Source organism: Mus caroli, unplaced genomic scaffold (genome assembly GCF_978045245.1).
Source record: "Mus caroli unplaced genomic scaffold, Mus_caroli_1 scaffold_6, whole genome shotgun sequence".
Classification (NCBI taxonomy): domain Eukaryota; kingdom Metazoa; phylum Chordata; class Mammalia; order Rodentia; family Muridae; genus Mus; species Mus caroli.
In genome coordinates this window covers 548,842-569,407 of record NW_028227261.1, presented here as the reverse complement: position 1 = coordinate 569,407, position 20,566 = coordinate 548,842, and the positions used below count along the sequence as shown (strand labels likewise).

The 20,566-nt window shown below is 42.4% G+C and overlaps 1 protein-coding gene and 1 non-coding gene across 2 annotated transcripts in view; one reads left to right on the top strand and one right to left on the bottom strand.

Moving 5' to 3' along the window:
• The window catches only part of Ssu72 (SSU72 homolog, RNA polymerase II CTD phosphatase), a 29,918-nt gene that overhangs the window by 1,252 nt on the left and 8,100 nt on the right, over positions 1 to 20,566 (top strand). Inside the window, exon 2 of the mRNA XM_021159338.2 lies at positions 10,087 to 10,230. Within this exon, the coding sequence (XP_021014997.1) occupies positions 10,087 to 10,230 (144 nt within the window). The remainder of the gene's footprint in view (positions 1 to 10,086; positions 10,231 to 20,566) is intronic.
• Positions 14,534 to 14,635, bottom strand: LOC115030915 (U6 spliceosomal RNA). The gene has a single exon (XR_003836516.1). It is a non-coding gene; the product is annotated as a U6 spliceosomal RNA (small nuclear RNA).

Below are 20,566 nucleotides of genomic sequence, written 5' to 3'. Positions count from 1 at the left end.
GAGGTGTGCTGCTGGTTTTGAACTCACTTTTCACCTGCCTCCCTTGTGTTGTTATTACTAATAGGAGTTTGCCACCATACCAAGCACTGTCTTGTGTTTTCTTAGTCACCCAGAGTGTTAGTTGTCTATTATCTCAAATTCTGAAGTTTCATTCTTTGTAATGCTTAGTACATAGACCAGTAGTTCTCAACCTTCCTAATGCTGCAACCATTTAATATAGTCCTCATTTTGCAGTGACCCCCCCTCAACAATAAAATTATTTTTGTTGCTACTTTATAATTTAATTCTGCTTTTATGAATTGTAGTGTAAATATAAGTATGTTTTCTGATGGTCTTAGGTTACTCTTGTGAGAAGGTGGTTTGAGCGGTTATTGAGAACGGCTGACATAGGGCATAGCCTTTACTTAGTTTTGTTTGTTTTGTAGATGGTGATGTGTTTGAATTTAAGCAGTAGGGGCTACAATGTATAAAGCTAGCCTAAACTGTAAGACACCATCTCAAAAAAAAAAGGTGGGGTCCATATCCTACTTCAGATTGTATCCTTGAACTAAAATTCATCTTGCTTGAGTGAGAAGATCACGAAGATATGATGCCATGCCCTGCCTTTGTGAGTTATCTATACACACATACACCTAACAGGTCTAAAAAGCACTCTATAACCTGCTCTTGTTGAGATACTGTGGACTTACTAGTTTTAGGTATTTTTACATTGTACCTGGAGATAGAACTTTGGTTTGTGTTATCCTCAGTAATTCAATCTACCTACTTTTAGACAGGTTCTCTCCTGAGTCTTGGGACTCACACTTAGGTTCCTGTGGCAAGCTCTGCCTCAATACTGACCAATCTTCCAGCATCCTTCCCCCACCCCACACCCTTTTTGGGCTCATCTCACACTGTAGCTCAGGCTCTGGTTGAACTTGTGTTTTGGCTTTACTGCCTCTGCCTCCCATGCTAGGGTTGTAAATGTAATACACAGTTCTCTGCTCTTTTTTCCTCTTTCATATTTACATGTTGAATTTAAATATACTTATTCATGTTTAATGAACAAGGGTGAGGTTATGGGTAATCAGAGATTCTCTACAGCCATTGATTTTTGTCATTGTTCTTCATTAGTAGGCATCAAGTGATTCTAACTTAAGTGACAACTTCCTTGTGCTGTGTAAAAATCTTCGCACAGGTTCTGGTTACTATTTTAGCATAAATTCCTGGAAATGGCATCACTGGACAAATGGTGGGCATGTTTCACATTCTTACATTTTTTAAGGGTGTTTTCCAGAATACTGCATATTTATACATTCCCCGTTGCCTCTCAGTCTCAAGAAAGAATCTTTCTTTTTTTTAAACCCCAAAATAGAAAAATAGTAAGTATACTTCAAGAAGACAATAGGAAGTGGTGGAGCACACTCAGCACTTGGAGGCAGAGGCAGATGGATCTTTGAGTTTAAGGTCAGCCTGGACCAGGAGAGCCAGGGCTGGTGCACAGAGGAAATCTGTCTCAAAAACAAAACAGGCTAGGCCTCAACTAGTGTGTTGCCTGCTACAGTTTTTTGTTTTGTTTTATTTGCACGTTGCTAAGGCAGAAAGCAACCTGTAATTTTTTTTTTTTTTTTTTTTTTTGGTTTTTCGAGACAGGGTTTCTCTGTATAGCCCTGGCTGTCCTGGAACTCACTTTGTAGACCAGGCTGGCCTTGAACTCAGAAATCCACCTGCCTCTGCCCCCCGAGTGCTGGGATTAAAGGTGAGCGCCACCATGCCCGGCGCAACCTGTAATTTTATTATTAGCCAGCACCCCATTAAAAATGATGTGATAGGGGCTGGTGAGATGGCTCAGTGGGTAAGAGCACCCGACTGCTCTTCCGAAGGTCCGGAGTTCAAATCCCAGCAACCACATGGTGGCTCACAACCACCGGTAACAAGATCTGACTCCCTCTTCTGGAGTGTCTGAAGACAGCCACAGTGTACTTACATATAATAAATAAGTAAATAAATAAATCTTTAAAAAAAAAATGATGTGATAACACGTGTCTATAATCCCACTACTTATGAGATAGAAGCAATAAAACTAGAAGTTTGTTGTAGGGTTTTTTTGTTTGTTTGTTTGTCGTCATTCCCCTTGCCGCGCCCCCCCCCCCCCCCCCAGGGTTTCTCTGTATAGCTCTGGCTGTTCTGGAACTCACTTTGTAGACCAGGCTGGCCTTGAACTCAGAAATCCACTTGTCTCTGCCTCCCAAGTGCTGGGATTAAAGGCGTGCGCCACCACGCCTGCCCTTTGTTGTAGTTATTACATAGAGAGTTGAGAGTTCCAGGCCAGCCTGGGCTACATGGGACCCCATCTAAAAGTAAGAGACAGAGATAGACTTGTGATAGGCAAGCAGGTGTGAGGCCTAGCTGAGTATGTGTAAGTCCCAGAGTAGGAGAAACAAGCTTAGGAGAGATGGTCTGATGAGCACCTCTACGAGAGTATTTTTCTTAAAGCTGTTTAAGTTCATCTTGCCTGTGCGTGTACCTGTAGTGTGGGGGTGTGGAGGCCAGAGTTAGTTAACCTCCTGTTGCTCTCAATCATGTTTTGAGACAAAGTCTCAAATGTATCTGGAGCTTACTAATTAGACATACTGGCTGACAGCAAACTCTTAAGTTTCTGCTGTCTTCATGCTAAGATTAGCCAAACACCACCATGGCCAGTTATTTGTTTGTTGGTTTGGCGTATTTAAAGATATTTAAACTTGTAAGCTCAAACCCCAATTTCTTTCTTTTTTCGCTTTCTTTCTTTTCTTATTTCTCTTCTTTTTTTCTTTCTCTCTTTCTTTCTTTCTTTCTTTCTTTCTTTCTTTCTTTCTTTCTTTCTTTCTTCCTCTCTTTGTTTCAGACTTATTTATTTATTAATCTAATGTATATGAGTACACTGTAGCTGTCTTCAGACACACCAGAAGAGGGCATTGGATCCCATTACAGATGGTCATGAGCCAGCATGTGATTGCTGGGGACTGAACTCAGGACCTCTGCAAGAGCAGACAGTGTTCTTAACACTGAGCAATCTGTCCAGCCCTAGTACTTCCTGTTTTGAGATGGACTTGTTTTTAGAAGCAGTGGATTCAGGATTTCAGTGCTCTGCTAAAATCATACTTTAAAATCCCATTTATCACTACAGAACATTAAGTGGTAGGGGAATACCAGAACCTGTGTTAGGTTTTGGGACATTTCCTTTGGCATTTTACCATTTTACTTTCCATCTTTGGTACACTAGTGAAACAGTTTTGTTTGCCCTTAGTGTAGCATTTTCTACAAAGAATTCACTTATAGATTTTTGATAGGTGTGAAAGACATTTATTTTTAGAAGAATAGTTGCCCTTCAGGCAAAGCTGTTGGTTGTCAGGAGTATTTTTATAGCATTCACTGCCTTTATGTAAGAAGCAGATTGTCACCATACAAGATGGGCTGTTATGCCAGTTTCAGAAGCTTCAAAGAAAGCAGAGCTTCTGTTGCTAATTAGCCTTTTTGCCACTTGGGAACAGCTTTTTTTTTTTTTTTTTTGGTGGTGGTGGTGGTGAAAGACCTGCATTGCAATTTATTTTTAATTAGGATGCTTAAAAGTAATAGTTCAGAAAGTTGGGGGAGGGGAGGCACTTCCTAATGTGATGGGCTGACCATGCAGGCAGCTCTTGGGCTTGCAGTCTTATCAAGGCTAGGTCAGGTTGTTTGGGGGATGATGTAAGAATGTAGACAGATTCAAATGGAGAATGTTCCCTGTGGAAAATGCAGCATCGGCCTTAGAACCTTCTGGGGATTGTGGCCGTGTCTATCATGCACTTTCCAATGTTCTTGGGGACCTGCTTGGTCTGTATAATGAGGATGTTATGTGCATTTAAAGTGACTCTGTCTCCTACCTTACTTGTTTTTTTGGGATTCCTAGACTAGTTAGTCTCAGAACCCTGAGGTCAAGTTGCTTTCCCTGCCTTTTAGCCTTCTGAGTAGCTGAGACTTCAGGCTTGAGCCAAAGGGTCTATCTCTATATCTCACTTAAAGTACTTCAGGGAAATGACCAAAAAGAAACGAGCCTTAGGCATCGGCTTTTTTGTTTTGTTTTGTTTTTTGAGACAGGGTTTCTCTGTATAGCCCTGGCTGTCCTGGAACTCACTCTGTAGACCAGGCTGGCCTCCCAAGTGCTGGGATTAAAGATGTGCACCACCACCTGGCTCTAGCTTTTTACTTTGTTAAAATATTCTGGTAATCCCTTTAGTGTAGATCTTAGGCAATGGAGGAAGGGACCTTTTGGGAAAAGTGGTCTCAGGTCTTTCTTGGTTTGACTCAACTAAGGTGACTTTTTGAATACCCAGCTTATTCACACTTGGTCACAAGTAGCTTTGGTTATAAAACTTGAGATCTTTCACTTCATTCATGCCTGTGAAGAACGTGCCAGGATTCAGAGCAGAACTACTCCTGATCCATACTGAAGAGCCTTATTTAGCTAATAATATAATGACTTCTTATCACTTCAGACACAGGACTTATTGCAGATATTTTCAAGTCTGTATAATTCTCAGTTCCTGTTACAATGGTTTACTGTGCAGTTTTTGTAACATGTAGGAACTTTTAAGACTTGCTCTTTTCAGAGATGATCATCCCTTCTTTCTGGGCATTGCTACCAGCCAATTTTTGTAGTGTGATCTTCCTTTTACAAATTTGTGTATTTTGTGTGTGTGTGTATACATACATATATACATTTTGTTTGTTTTTTGAGACAGGGTTTCTCTGTATAGCCCTGGCTGTCCTGGAACTCACTCTGTAGACCAGGCTGGCCTCGAACTCAACTGCCTCTGCCTCCCAAGGGCTGGGTGGGATCAAAGGTGTGCACCACCACTGCCCAGCAAGAACAAATATTCTTAACTGCAAAGCCATCTCTTCAGCCCCTATACTTGTTCTGTTTTTAAACTCGTTGGCTTGAAGAGGCAAGTCTGTCTTGTGATCCCTAATCCCAGCACTCCTGCAGAGCATGCTCATGGAGGGTGAAGTCTTGTAATTAGGGCGAGTAATTGAACTGTAAAACAACAACAGAGAGACAAGCAGATGCTCTAACCGGATGGTGCTTCTTTGGACCTCTGCCACCATACCTCATTCTTGTTCGTGTTTCCCTAAAAAGTAGTTCTTTTATTGTATATTATCCAGGTTGGTAAGCAAATGCCTTGACCCTCTCAAGAAGGCATTGTGTTTCAATTTCCTGTCACATGTCCCAGTTTGCTTGTGTCGCCTTTGCAGTTATAAACAACAGCTGGCTTTGTTGCTTTCCTACTCACTATTTGTTGGAACATTGGAAATTTTGTGTTTCAGGTTTCATAGTTTGGGTGTATGCGGATTTAGGACTTAATGATGATTCTCTGCTTTAGGTTGTATTCCTTTTGTCATACTCTGGGGGCCTAGTTATACAGCTTGGACATTCTAGAAACAGGGGAACTGACTCAGCTTTTTATCAACCTCAGCTGAGGTGTCCCACAGCGCTAGCTCCAGGACAGAAAAACCATATATATATATTTGTATATATTTGGTTTTTTTAACCAATAAAATATAACCATATTTGTGTGTACATATTATATATATAATTTATGTGTGTGTGCTTGTACATATGTGTATATATGTATGTATATGTATATATAAAATATGTATATAAAATATTTTTTAATTTTGTGACGAGGTTTCTCTTTCCTGGAACAAGCTCTATTGAACAGGCTGTCCTCAAACTCAGGAATCTATCTGCCTGTCTCTGCCTCCCAAGGGCTAGGGTTAAAGGTTTGTACCACAGAACCTAGCTAGAATTATTTTTTATATGTCTGCCTTTGTGAACTCTTTGTAAGTGATGTGTGTTCTAATCTAGGACTGTGTTGCCTGGTACCAGTTCTCTTTTAGCCAGACAAGTATGCTCCTGTTTTGGAGATGATGATATAGAACTTCAAAGGATTCTGCATAAACTTATAACCAAGTGGCTTATAACAAATGGCATTTTTGGTCACAGGCAACACTTTGAATGTCTTTGTGTGTCCCCCTCCCCCTTTTTATGTTTGAATGAGCTTCTGGAAGTGAGGTTCTGGGTTTGCAGGTGTAGGTGGTTTTATTCACGTAGGTGTGAACTCATGTACTGTAAATGCTGGCTGAGCAGCCTTGTGTCTAGCTGCACTGAGAAATCTATCCTAGTTCATGTCATTGTGCTGTTGTCTGTTCACAGTCCCAGTCACTTCCTTTATACCTGCAGCATGCTACCATGTACATCCTCAGGATATAGCAGTGAACTTGTCTGATTGGTCCTTCTCTATTTGTTCCTGACTCTGTAAGAAATAACTCAAAAACAAACCTGAGCTTTCAGTTTTCCTTACTCTTCTTCACTGTCATATTTATTTCCATCATTACTTTTTAGGGTCTCAATATAGACTATTGTCCAGTACAGCCTCAGATTTATGGTCCTCCGGCCTTAACGTCAAATGATGGTAGAATAGGTCTTCATCACTTCCTTTTTCACTTTGAACTCTGGTTTTTTGAGACAGGGTTTCTCTGTATAGCTCTGGCTGTCCTGGAACTCACTTTGTAGACCAGGCTGGCCTCGAACTCAGAAATCAGCCTGCCTCTGCCTCCTGAGTGCTGGGATTAAAGGCGTGCGCCACCACGCCCGGCTCCTCACTTTGAACTCTTAAATGGAATAGTTGAAAACTAGTACCTGCACATTTTGTTTTTCTCTTACACATGAAATAAAATATTGTTAGATGTACAGGTCACTTTCTTAATTCTAAGTTCATGTTAATTGTCCCTTCTGTGGGGTTATGAGTCATGTTTCTTTTAGCATTTGGGTCTGGATGGATGAGTCTAAACAAGCGCTTGTCCTGCACATATCAGGACGTTGAACAGCATGCTTACCCAGTAGTGACAGTCAAAGACGTTTTAGATAATTCTAAATGTGCTGAGTTACAATTAAACGAACAACAATGAAAACAGAATTGTGTGTGTTGGCTTCAAGGCTAGCCAGATATATATAGTGAATTCCAGGTGAGCATGGGTTACATACTGAGACCCTGTCTGAAAACAATAGCAAAAAAGCTGTACCAGAGTGATACTTTTATAAAATCATAACGATTGAGTTAGGCATGGTGATACTAGCCTTTAATCTCAGAGTTAAGAAATCAAAGGCTGTTAGATTTCTGTGAGCTCAAGGCCAGCCTGGCCTATTAAAGAGTTTCAAGACTGCCGGGCATGGTGGCACATGCCTTTAATCCTAGCACTTTGGAGGCAGAGGCAGGTGGATTTCTGAGTTCGAGGCCAGCAAAGACTACATAGTGAGATCCTGTTTCAGAAAGCCAAAAAGTGTGTGTGGGGCTGGGGGAGGGGAGGGCCCGCTATGAGTTGCATTTTTGGGAGCTGGAGGGGTAACTCAGTGGTTAGGAGTATTTGCTAATTTTACAGAGTTTAGAGTTTAGAGTTCAGTTTCCAGCATCCACATGATGGTGTACAATCATCTGCAACTCCAGTTATGGGGGGTCCAGTGTTCTATTCTGACCATAGACATCATGCAGGCAAGACACATACACATAAAGTAAATAAATCTAAAAAAAATTTTTTTTTAAAAGATTTATTTGTTTTATGTACATGAGTGTTCTGTCTGTCTGCATGGTTGCATACAAGTAGAGGGCATCAAATCCCATTATAGATGGTTGCGAGCCACCATGTGGAAATTGAATTCTGGACCTCAGGAAAAGAAGCCAGTGCTCTTAGTCACTGAACCATCTCTCCAGCCCCCCATGTTTAAAAAACAAAAATTTTAAGGATTCTACTTTTGTTAAGTTTAAAAGAACCCAAGTCAGTTTTTTTTGGGTTTTTTTTGGTTGTTGTTTGTTTGTTTTTTGTTTTCAAGACTGGGTTTCTCTGTATAGCTCTGGCTGTCCTGGAACTCACTTTGTAGAGCAGGCTGGCCTCGAACTCAGAAATCCACCTGCCTCTGCCTCCCCAGTGCTGGGATTAAAGGCGTGCGCCACCACGCCCGGAGTCAGTTGAGCTTTGTGGCGCATGCCTTAAATCCCAACAGTTAGGAGGCAAGAGGTAGGTGGATCTCTGAGTTAAAGGCCAGCCTGGTCTACATAATGAGTTCCAGTATAGCCAAAACTACGTGGTGAGATCTGTCTCAAAAAACCAGAACCACAACAAAATAAAACCAAGTTCTATTCTAAATTAACTTCTTGTAAATGTAACCTGTTGTGACAGACAATGGTAGGTCCCTGGTTAAACACAGAAATGTCTGTTTTGAGGCACTTTTCTCTTGATGTAGATGTGGCTTGTAAGGTCTAATTAGGTTGGTCTGTAACTCTTTGCATTTTCTCTGGTTTATCAAAATCTGCACCCTGCTGGGTTCCATGAAAGTCACTGCAGCTGTTGTGACAATTTGTCTCTGCAGGACCCCGCTTGTGTACTTAAGTCTTCCTTGCTAAGGGGTTGGTCAGGTGACTACAGTGTTCTAAATTTCAGTCAGTCAGCATTTTGAGTTTGGAGTAACAGCATTGAACAGCTAGAATTTCCTACATTTAGCTTTGCAATACCAATTCTCTTCTGATTGAATTCATGTAACTTGTTACAGAATTTTTTGTTTGTTTTGTTTGTTCTGTTTTTGTTTTTTTCGAGACAGGGTTTTTCTGTATAGCCCTGGCTGTCCTGGAACTCACTTTGTAGACCAGGCTGGCCTCGAACTCAGAAATCCGCCTGCCTCTGCCTCCCGAGTACTGGGATTAAAGGCGTGCGCCACCACCGCCCAGCTTGTTACACAATTTTTAAAAAATGGTTTTAACATTCAGTTAAAGTGTAGGTTTGGTGTGGTGGCATAGGACTAATCTCAATACCCTGGAGACTAAAGCAGGAAGGTCTCGAGTTCAAGCGCAACCTGATTGATTTGGAAAGACCAAGCCTCAATAAACAAGCAAACAAACAAACAGGTTCGCAGATACTCGTTTTTTCAAGTGCCTGCTCTGTAAACATGACAATCCAGCATCCACATTAAAGTCGGGTGGGTGTGTATGTGTGTCCCTAGCACTAGGGGCAGGTACTTTGGGTGAGAGCACAGGTGGATTCCTGCAGCTCATTGGCCAGCCATTCTAGAGGAATTGAACTACCGTCTTCTCCTAAAAAAAGGTGGAGGGGCACTGAGGAGGAAAGTGTGGTGGCTTTCACACGCACAAATGTGCACACACCCATGAAAACCTACATGTGCACTAAAAAGTAAAAACTTAAAGCATTTTCTTAATACTTAAAGTTCACTTTTGTTGTTTTTATTGTTTTAATTTTTTTAAAATATTTATTTATTTATTATGTATACAGTGTTCTGCCTGCACGTGTGCCTGTGGGCTAGAAGAGGGTGCCAGATCTCATTACAGATGGTTGTGAGCCACCTTGGGGTTGCTGGGAATTGAACTCAGGACCTCTGGAAGAGCAGACAGTGCCCTTACCTTCTGAGCCATCTCTCAAGCCCTTGTTTTAATTTCTTTAAACCTCATTTTGTGTGTATGGTATATATGGAAGCACGTACAGTGAATGTGGGGACACTGTGTGTTTGAGAACCAGAGGACAACTTACAATGTTAGTTCCAGAATTGAAAGTCATCAGGCAGCTGGGCGTGGTGGCGCACGCCTTTAATCCCAGCACTCGGGAGGCAGAGGCAGGCGGATTTCTGAGTTCGAGGTCAGCCTGGTCTACAAAGTGAGTTCCAGGACAGCCAGGGCTATACAGAGAAACCCTGTCTCGAAAAACCAAAAAAAAAAAAAAAAAAAAAGAAAGTCATCAGGCTTACACAGCAAGTAAATTTACCTATTGGGCCATTGTGTCCCCCTAAAAAAGAGTTGGTGAGATGGCTGATAAAGGCACTTACTACCAAGTTTGATGACCTGAGATCTTTCTCTAGAACCTACATGATAGAACTAGAGACACATACATAAATAAATAGATACATTAATTAATTGATAAAATATTAAAAGAAAAGTAGGCTGTTCATTTTTGTTTTATTTCTTTTGGCTGAGAACTGTATGTTTAAATCCAACTGTGATGTTTTTTCTTCTTTGTGTCTTCCAGCAAGCGAGGTTTCAGTGTCCGCTCCTTTGGAACAGGAACTCATGTGAAGCTCCCAGGACCAGCACCTGACAAGCCCAATGTTTACGACTTCAAAACCACATATGACCAGATGTACAATGATCTCCTCAGGAAAGACAAAGAACTGTATCCCATGGCTGACCCTTAGAGAGCCAGAGTGGTCATCTGGTGGGTGTGATTTGTGACTGGGAGTCACTCTGATCCCCCACCCTGCAGGGTGTGTTTTATGTGAAACAGGACCTGCAAATGTGTTCTGGCATATAGGCCAGTGGTGCCTACATCAGTCCTTTTTTATTTATAAGAAGTCAGTTTTTTAGTTTCCTTCTTTTTTTTCTTTCTGTTTTCCTTTTTTTTTTCTTTTTCTTCTTTCTTTCTTTTGTAAATTTGAGATAGAGTCTCACTATGTGACCCTGGCTAGCCTGAGATTCACTCTGTAGACCAGGCTGACCTTGAACTCACAGATCCTCATGCCTCTGCCTCCTGTGTGCTGGGATTATAGACATGGGACACTAGCCCAATGGAGAATTCAGTTTCTTTCCTCCTGCCCCTGGAGAGTCTAGAGCAGTGGTTCTCAGCCTGTGGTTGGGACTCCTTTGGGGGTGTCAAACAGCCCTTTTACAGGGATTGTCTAAAACCATTGGAAAACACAGATATTTACATTGTGATTCATAACAGTAGCAAAATTACAGTAATAAAATAGCAAGAAAATAATTTTTGGTTGGTAGTCACCACAACATGAGGAACCATATTAAAGGGTGGCAGCATCAGGAAGGTTGAGAACCACTGGTCTAGAGGCAGCCACACATGTAAGCCTACTGGATGTGATAATCAGAAGGCCCTGCTATGTTGCTAAACGGTAGTGCATAGATGAGTAAATAGAAACTGCATCACACTGTAGGCCTCCTAACTGCTTCCTTTACAAAGGTGCGCGCACACGGAACCATTGGTAAGGCTGTTTGACATTACTGTAGCTCCTGGAAATATATTAGCTGGGTTAGTGGCTCATGCCTATAATCTCAGCCTTTGGGGGGCTGAGGCAGGGAGATTGCTGCAAGTTTGATGCCAGCCTGGGCTGCAAGTTTGAGGCTAGCTTGGGCTGTAGAGCAAGACCCTGTCACAAAAAGTTGCTGTGTTTACCAAACAGAAGCATGAAAAAACATAGTATTCTGCGAGAACTTCAAGAAGAAGTAAAACAGTCTGAATTTTGTACTGGACACTCGTGGGGAAAGACAGGGGTATTTTAACGTCAGTTCTCCATACCACACATTGTATAATGGTTAAGCTAATCAGTGCTTCAGGTTGATGAGCAGAGCAGGTCATCTCACTTGAAATTTCCCATGTTCATAAGCTTAGCCTGTGCATAGAGGCCAAATGTGTGCATCAAACAACTTGGACTTTTAGAGATCAGACCTCTGGGGTTTTTTGTTTGTTTGTTTGTTTGTTTGCTTGTTTTTGTTTTTCGAGACAGGGTTTCTCTGTGTAGCCCTGGCTGCCCTGGAACTCACTGGTGGCCTTGAACTCAGAAATCTGCCTGCCTCTGGTTTTATACATGCTCTTCTAGCCTAGCACTTGTCTATTGAGTCATTTCTCTTTTTTTTTTGTTTTTTTTGTTTTTTTCAGAGACAGGGTTTCTCTGTATAGCTCTGGCTGTCCCAGAACTCACAGGCTAGCCTTGAGCCTGCCTCTGCCTCCCGAGTGCTGGGATTAAAGGCATGCACCACCACTCCCGACCATTGAATCATTTCTGATACAAACTTTCTTTTTTTAGAGACATGTTCCCACTATGTATCCCTGGTTGGCTTGTAACAATATGTATAGACAAAGCTGGCCTCCAACTTAGATCCCCTTATCTCTTCTGCTTCCACCTCCTGGCTGCTGGGGTTACTTGTTAGCTTCACTTCTTAAGTTTTTAGGCAGCGTTTCACTAAATTGCCCAAGCTGGCCTTGACAAAACTGTAGCACCGGTCAACCATAAACATGTTGCCCTGGCACTGCTTCCCAAGAGTCTGAAGTTATATTCTTTTTTTTTTTTTTTTTTTTTGGTTTTTCGAGGCAGGGTTTCTCTGTGTAGCCTTGGCTGTCCTGGAACTCACACTGTAGACCAGGCTGGCCTCGAACTCAGAAATCCGCCTACCTCTGCCTCCCGAGTGCTGGGATTAAAGGCATGCGCCACCACGCCCGGCTTTTTTGTTTTGTTTTGTTTTGTTTTTTTTTTTTGAAGTTATATTCTTACTCCTTTTAATATAAACTAAACTTTAAGCTAGTGTTGAGTCCTAGCTACTCTAGAAGCTGAAGCAACAGGTCACTTATCTAGGAGTTCATGGCTAACCTGGGTAACTGGGAGGCCTCAAGGAAAAGAGCATGCTCTGAGTATTACTGCACAGGTCGCACTCAGGAAGTTGAAGTGGGATGATCTTGAGACTTTCTCAAGAAAGAAGAATATAATAAACCAAAAATGTTTATATAAGTGCAAACAGGAATTAGGTAGCTTGAAGTGTCCAAATGCCTTCTAACAAAATGTAAATCCTTGTAGTCACAACTTTGCCACCCCCACCCTACATCCCAGTCCTCCCTCAGCTGCAGGCTGCAGTTGTACCATGGTAAGTGCAGACATTGCGTCAGAAACACAGGTGTTTCCTGTTAGCCATACTTGCCTTTTGGGGTACAATTGGGAGTGTTTGAGGTTGTAGCGTGCCTATGGCCTGTACCACAGTGACACTGAACCCACCCTGGGGTAAGAGAGTACTTCTGACACTTCACCCCACTCAGAAGGCCAGGAGCCTAAATTGGGGGGGAGGGGTGTTAAGTATTCCTCTGAATGTTGAGAGGCGCCAGGTGTTACTCTCACATCCTTTCCCAAAGAGCTCCTAAGTTTGGGGTGAGGGGTGCATCTCAGAACAGCTTCTTCCTGGAGCGAGCCTCTTTGGTAAATGTGATATACTCCTTTCCCTTAGAGTCACAGGGACAGATTACGTACCGTAAAGTCTCAGAAACTCTGATTTTGGGGGCTTGGTGTTTTTCCTTGGCTCTAGGAAAAAGTTGAGGGTTTTTTCTTTCTTTCTTTTTTCTTTTTTTTTTTTTAATTTTTTTCAAGACTAGACTTCTCCAGGTAGCACTGCTGTCCTGGGACTCATTCTATAGACCAGACTGGCCTTGAAAATTTTTTTGATTGTTTTCAAGATAGGATCTCTTATGCATCTCTGTTTGTCCTAGAACTTGCTATGTAGAACAGGCTGGCCTCTGTTAGGATTAAAGGCATGCTTTACCATGCCCAGGTCTTATCTGCCTTTGAACTCTCTTCAGTTAGTACTGTTTATTTTTGATACTCTTGTATTTTGTGACAGGATTAAATATGCAGTAATGCACATGTTAATATTCTCTTTATTATAAAATAAATTTTAATATTGAAACCAACAGACTTCCCAGTTTCTGGACAGGGTCGCTCTTAATATGTTTTACAAGCACCAGGATTAGGCTTCAGCTATTTAGGTAGCTCTAGAAGGAATGGAGGCCAGCATCTAGGAGTGGTATATTTTTTATAGGGTGATGGTTTAACTGTTAGTGGCTCCCTCTTAAGATGTGCAGACTATACAGAAAAGAACTATATGTATGAGCTCTTAATGTGTTGGGGACAGGAGTGGCAGGTAGGGTAGCTTGTAGCCATGTTGGTAGCTTGGTGATAAGTCTTCAGTATTTGCCTGTCGAGATCCCTCTAGGTGGGTCACCTCTTGGTTGGTCCTCAGGAAGCTTATTACTTATTTACTTGCTGTAGGAAGTATATTGGTCTAGGTGGGGCCAGAATGAGGCATAACAATGTACTTAATGCTTTTCTGTGTTTTCAGTATTATCCTTGTCCCAAAGAAGGTCTCTTCCAGGGAATTTACAGACAAGCCAAGTTAGATAAGGGCATTGTTGGGATTATATGAAGGGGTTGGGGATAGAGGTAGGATCACTATATGGGAGACCCATTTGTTCCAGGGCAGACCATCACAGGGAATTGGGAAAGGAGTGGTTCCTCGCTGTGGAAATAACTCTGATCGTGTTCCTTAGTCAGTAGTAAGTGTCCCTGCAAGTGTCCCTTACATAAGAGCCATACTTTTATAGTGGAAGCTAAAAGAATACTTTAAGATGTAACTCAAAGGTGAAAGCACTCTTTATATTTTCAAGGAGGAAAAGATTCTTGATTAGGACTGGGGGGCCTCGTGGCCCTAGACCACCTCTGACATACTTTTTAAAAAAAAATTTATTTATTTACTTTATATCTCAATATTGACACCCCCCCCCCATTCTCCCAGTACCCTTCCCCTTTCTCCTCTGAGAAGGGAGAGCCCCCCTCTGGGTATCACCCCCACAACCCCCAAGCACATCCTCTCCCACTGAGGCCAGACAAGGTGGCCCAGTTAGGGGAACAGGATCCAGAGGCAGGCTAAAAAATATGGGACGGTTCATGGGTTTGCATGTCATCCTTGCACAGGGACCATGCTAATCTGTACCATTCCAGTTTTAGTGTATGTGCTGCCAAAGCGATTACTCTGCCATGTTTTCTATTCTCTGTGTAGCTAGGACCTGAGTTTCTTCATGTGTGCCACGTGATGACATTCTGGTAAGTGAATTAAAACATATAAGCTGAGCAGAGTAGCAGCCACCTGAAATCCTAACACTTGGGCAGCAAACATAATAGTTAAAAAAGAAACATGCACATGCCTAGATCAGTGATAGGAATTCTCAGTTCACCTGATTTCTACAGATTCTGTCTTTGAAACCAGATATGGTGGTCATGTACCACCATCTAAGCTGCTCTGTGCAGTGAGGCAGGAGGATGACCAGGAGGAGCTTGCCAATGCAGGGTCTACCTGGATAACAGACGATTTCCCTTTCTTAAAAATGAAAGAGCCGAGCAGTGGTGTTGCACGCCTTTAATCCCAGCACTCGGGAGGCAGAGGCTGGTGGATTTCCTAGTTCAAGGCCAGCCTGGTCTACAAAGTGAGTTCCAGGACAGCCAGGGCCACACAGAGAAACCCTGTCAAGAAACAAAAATGAAAGAAAGTGGTAGATATAGTGTCACATAACCTATTTTCCCAGTATTTAGAAGGTTCAGGTTGAGTTTAAGGCCAGCCTGTGTTAAATAAGCAAGACCCTGTCTTAAATCTTCATTTAGGTGGTTTTGTTTTTTGTTGTTTTTTAATTTCATTAAGAGGAGCCTATTAGTTCTGTTTATCAGTGTCAGATGTACCTGGAACAATGTTGGTGATATGATCTGATTTTTGTTCATGGGGAATGGTCAGTCTTACCAGTGAACTATCAAGAGATTAAGGAAGTGGGTCAGAACAAACACTCGCCGGGAAGCGCGCCCTGCTCTTGCTCCTGCCTCTGCTCCCCATTGCTAATGCGGAGGCCATGAACTGTTCATAAGACACTACAGGACGTAGTTACTACTCTTCCTGAAACTTGCATATATGTTGTAAAGTGGACCTGTAAGTCTGCTCTCTCTAGTATGCTTGGATTTATCTTTGGGATCTTGGAATCACCTTTTGAGTTTAGAATATATTTTAGCTGTCCATTTTATTTAGTGTTCATCCTCAGTCTTTTATTACTGTACATTCTTTTTCCTTGAAAAATGGTTTCTGAGATAGAAAATTACGAGATTTGGCCTTCTGATAGTTATTCTTGTCATTGATTGGATGAGACACATTTAGGAGATTAGTAAAAACGTAGCTCTGGGTATGTCTGTGAGTGTGTCCCTTTTTTTTTTTCTATTTAAAATTTTATTGTTTGTATGAATAATGGCGGGTGGACATACAGCATGCCATGTTAAAGTCAGGACAACTGGAAATGATTCTCTCCTAACCTATATGGGTTTCAGTGGGGCATTAGAAGCAGTAAGTCATAAACAGCATACCTTTTAAAATTTTTTCTATGAATTTTTTTTTTTTAGTTTTTTGAGACACGGTTTCACTGTGTGACCCTGGCTGTCCTGGAACTCACTCTGTAGACCAGGCTGGCCTCGAACTCAGAAATCCACCTGCCTCTGCCTCCCAAGTGCTGGGATTAAATGTGTGCGTGCTGCCACCACCACCACCCGGCCAATTTAGCTTTTTAAGAGTGCTCTCTCTGCATATACACCTGCATGCCAGAAGAGGGCACCAGATCCCAGTATAGATGGTTGTGAGCCACCATATTGTTGCATGTATGAGTGTTTTGCTGGAATCTATGTCTGTGCACCATGTGTGTACCTGGTGCCTGAGGGGGTTTAAGAAGCGCATGCCAAATCTTCTGGAACTGGAGTTAATGGACTACTGTGAGCCACCCTGAGGGTGCTGAGAGTCAAGTCCAAATCCTCTTAAAAACTGCCCTTTCTCTTAACTGCTGAGCCACCTCCAGCCCATTGGGATTATATCTTACACTAGTCCCTTCCTGCATCCCTCTTTCTCTGCTTCCTAACATAAACCACCCTGTCCTGGAATACCCTCCTCCTCAGGATTGAATGACATCTCAAACTATGAGCCAGGTATCTTTGCCAAACTGGTTTTTTTCTTGCAGATATTTGATCATGATGCAAAAGTGACTTTAATACAGTCCTCACGCTGAAGACCATTGATCAACACAAGAGCCATGAGAATGTCCTTCCTTTCTCTGTAGCCCTTCATACCATTGATTTGCTACCTTGAACCAGTGAGGTTTTTCTGGAAACTTGGTTTTTGAAGGTTTTACTAATCTCTACTTTCAAGTGAAGCTTATGTTTATCTTGCTTTTGTTGAGTGTAGGATAGGAATCATGGGCAGTCACCATATTTCTTCCTCCTGGGAATGTGCCCTGCTGTGCAAACACAGTAGTCATGGTTTCCCACTAACCATGCTGTTGTCACATGTCATGGCCGTGTTCCCTTCAGTAGTGTGTGGTGCCAGCCTAGCAGGCCAACCCTGACAGTGATTTTCAGTTGTGTCTCTATTTTCATCTAGTTGGCAGCTCTTTTTTTCCCTCCCCAGATTTATTTAATATTTATTTGTGGGTGGTGTTGTTATTGTTTTGTTTTTGAGACAGGGTTTCTCTGTGTATCTTTAGCTGTCCTAGAACTCACTCTGTGGACCAAACTTGGCCTCAAACTCATAGAGATCTGTGTACATGCCTCTGCCTCCCAAGTGCTGGGATTAGAGGTGTTTTATGCATATGACACTCTACACCTGAATGCTGGAAAGGGGCATCAGATCTCAGTATAGTTGTGAGCAACCATGTGGTTCCTAGGAATTGAACTCAAGGCCTATGGAAGAGTAGCTAGTGCTCTTAACTGCTGAGCCATCTCTCCAGCTTCCCTCTAGCTATACTTTTTTAATGAAGTTTTAAAAATTGTGTGTGTTGCCAAATAAATAGCTCATTTAATTTTTCTAAAATACCGATTGTATCTCCTATATGTTCTAGGACAGGGCTGACATGTAACTGTCTAACAGGCTGTTTATCTGCTGCCTTTTTTGTTTGTTTGTTTTTGTTTTTTTTTTTCCAAGGCAGGGTTTCTCTATATAGTCCTGGCTGTCCTGGAACTCATTCTGTAGACCAGGCTGGCCTCGAACTCAGAAATCTGCCTGCCTCTGCCTCCTGAGTGCTGGGATTAAAGGCGTGTACCACCACACCTGGTTTATCTGCTTCTTATTAATCAGGTTTATCTAAGCTGATTGGCCAAGGTTTTCTGTGGACATGCAAATGTCTAGATGTAATAAATACTCCTGGGTTTCTCCTTTGGTTGCTTCCCTGCCTGTACCAGTGAGTGAGAAGCTCCTGCTAGCCAGTCACCTAATCACCTACATGAAGTCATCCTTCCAAGTAAGAACTTTCCCTGGGTTTCCTGGGCTTATCCTAGAAACCCAGAGAAGCTCTCTCCTCAACCCCTATTTCAGGAAGGGTCCAGGTATGGGTCAAGCGGTATCCCATCCTGGGAATATAAGTCTCCTGCTGCAATACTGAGGAATGGAGGTGCCCTGAGAATGGCTGAGAGACTCAACATCTCTGTGGTGGGATAGGTGCAGATAGCCATGCCTTGTCCTGACCTTGTGTTACACTCTAGTCTTATAATTACCCCAAAGAAGTGAAAATATTAAGTAATTGGCAAAAAATCTAAACAAACAAAAAACCAAGCTGGGCTTCAGTCAGTTCTGTATGGGCAAGTGTGAAAAGCAGGCTGCTGGAAATACAGGTGGCCCCGGGCTTTTTGCTTACCCTTGATATACCTGAATTCAGACTTGTCCACAGAAGTAAATCTCAGTCCAACATTAGTTCTCTGTAGTTGCATATATCTCTGTTCTTGTGATCATCAAAAGTCCTCGGTGCCCAATTCAGGCAAGAACCCCTGGCCATCTCAGTCCTCTAGACTAGGAGCCTCCTTCCCATTTAATAGCCCAGTTGTGCTTGGAGACCTTGTAATACACAGTTCATTGAGCATTAATTATCCTAGGGATTCAGTTCAGAAGGTAGACTTTAGAAGACTGAGTGTGGGAAGTGTTTTGTTGGAATAGTGTATAGTGCACAGGATGTATTCAAGCAAGCCTACTTTCCACTTGGTTTGAGCCTAACAGCAATTTTGCCATCACTTGAAATTTTGTGATAAGTTGTTAACAACACCTCTGGTTTGGCCTGTGTTCTGCCATCTTTGGTGCGTGTGAGATCTTCAACTCTCAGGCTGTGTCCTAGGACACCTGACAGCTTCTAAGACTGAAGCCACATGCTTGGAATGAACATTCTTCCTGAAAGTTGTATTTATCTAATTTTTTTCCTTTTCTACCAAAGTAACTTTTTTTTTATTAGATATTTTCTTTTTTTTTTTAAAGATTTATTTATTTATTATATGTAAGTTCACTGTAGCTATCTTCAGACACTCCAGAAGAGGGCGCCAGATCTCGTTACGATGGTTGTGAGCCACCATGTGGTTGCTGGGATTTGAACTCTGGACCTTCGGAAGAGCAGTCGGGTGCTCTTACCCACTGAGCCATCTCACCAGCCCCTAGATATTTTCTTTATTTACATTTCAAATGTTATCCCCTTTCCTAATTTCTTCTCTGAAAATCCTCTATCCCCTCTCTCCTCCCCCTGCTCCCCACTCCTGCTTCCTGGCCCTGGCATTCCCCTATACTGGGGCATAGAACCTTCACAATACCAAGGGCCTCTCCTCCCAATGATGACTGACTAGGCCGTCATCTGCTACATATGCAGCTAGAGGCACGAGTCCCACCATGTGTTTTCTTTGATTGGTGGTTTAGTCCCAGGGAGCTCTGGGGGTACTGGTTAGTTCATATTGTTCCTCCTATAGGGCTGCAGACTCCTTCAGCTCCTTGGGTACTTTCTCTAGCTCCTTCATGGGGGATCCTGTGCTCCGTCCAATGGATGACTGTGAGCATCCACTTCTGTATTTGCCAGGCACTGTCAGAGCCTCTCAGGAGACAGCTATATCAGGCTCCTGTCAGCAAAATCTTGTTGGCATCTGCAATAGTGCCTGGGTTTAGTGGTTACCAAAGTAACTTTTGACTAACAGTAGTACTGTTCATATTTCCTGCTAGTTCCCTTTAGCCAAGTAGACTCTGCTACCACTATTCTCCAATAGACATTGTTTATGGGATGCTAAGAGTGAGACATTGAACCTGGGTGCTTTAGTCATCCCTGGGGATCTGGGCATTTAACTAGCCTGAACTCACTATGCCAAAGTTCCCACTAAATGACTTGATCAGCTCCCTTTACATCAAGACACAACAGTGAGCCTTGTCTCATAGCAGTAAGTTCTTCCTTTTTTACTGTTTATAGTTCATGAGTTTTGGTTTAATGTGGCATAGTAAGTCTGATGATACGTATAGACATGTAAGACCCAGAATAGTGGTTTTCAACCTGTTGGGAGCTGCATATCAGATACCCACATTTTGATTCATAGCAGTAGCAAAATTACAGATAGGAAGTAGCAACAAAATGGTTGAGGTTTACCACAACATTAAAAAACTGTATTAAAGGGTTGCCACAGTATTAGGAAGGTTGAAAACCACTGCCCTAGAAGGTTTGTTAAAGTGTAGTCACAGGCCGGGTGGTAGTAGCACACACCTTTAATCCCAGCACTCAGGAGGCACAGGTGCTCTATGAGTTAGAGCCCAGCCTGGCTTACAGAGCTAGTTTCAGGACAGCCACGGATACACAAAAAACCCCATCTCGAAAAACAAAACAAAGCCAAAAGAACAACAACAAAATAATATAGTCACGGGGCCAGACAGCCAGCTTAGCAGGAAAAGACAACTGTGTTCAATGCCCCATCCTGGAAGGAAAGAGCTGACTCATGCAAGATATCCTTTGACTGTCCGATGCACACTGACATGTGCACCAGTGCACGCACACATTTGACACATCCACATACAACATTTTTAAATGTATTCACAGGTAGTGAATAGCCATTTCTGAGTTGTGCCTTTGGGAATCTCCAAGTTGAGACTTGAGTTTC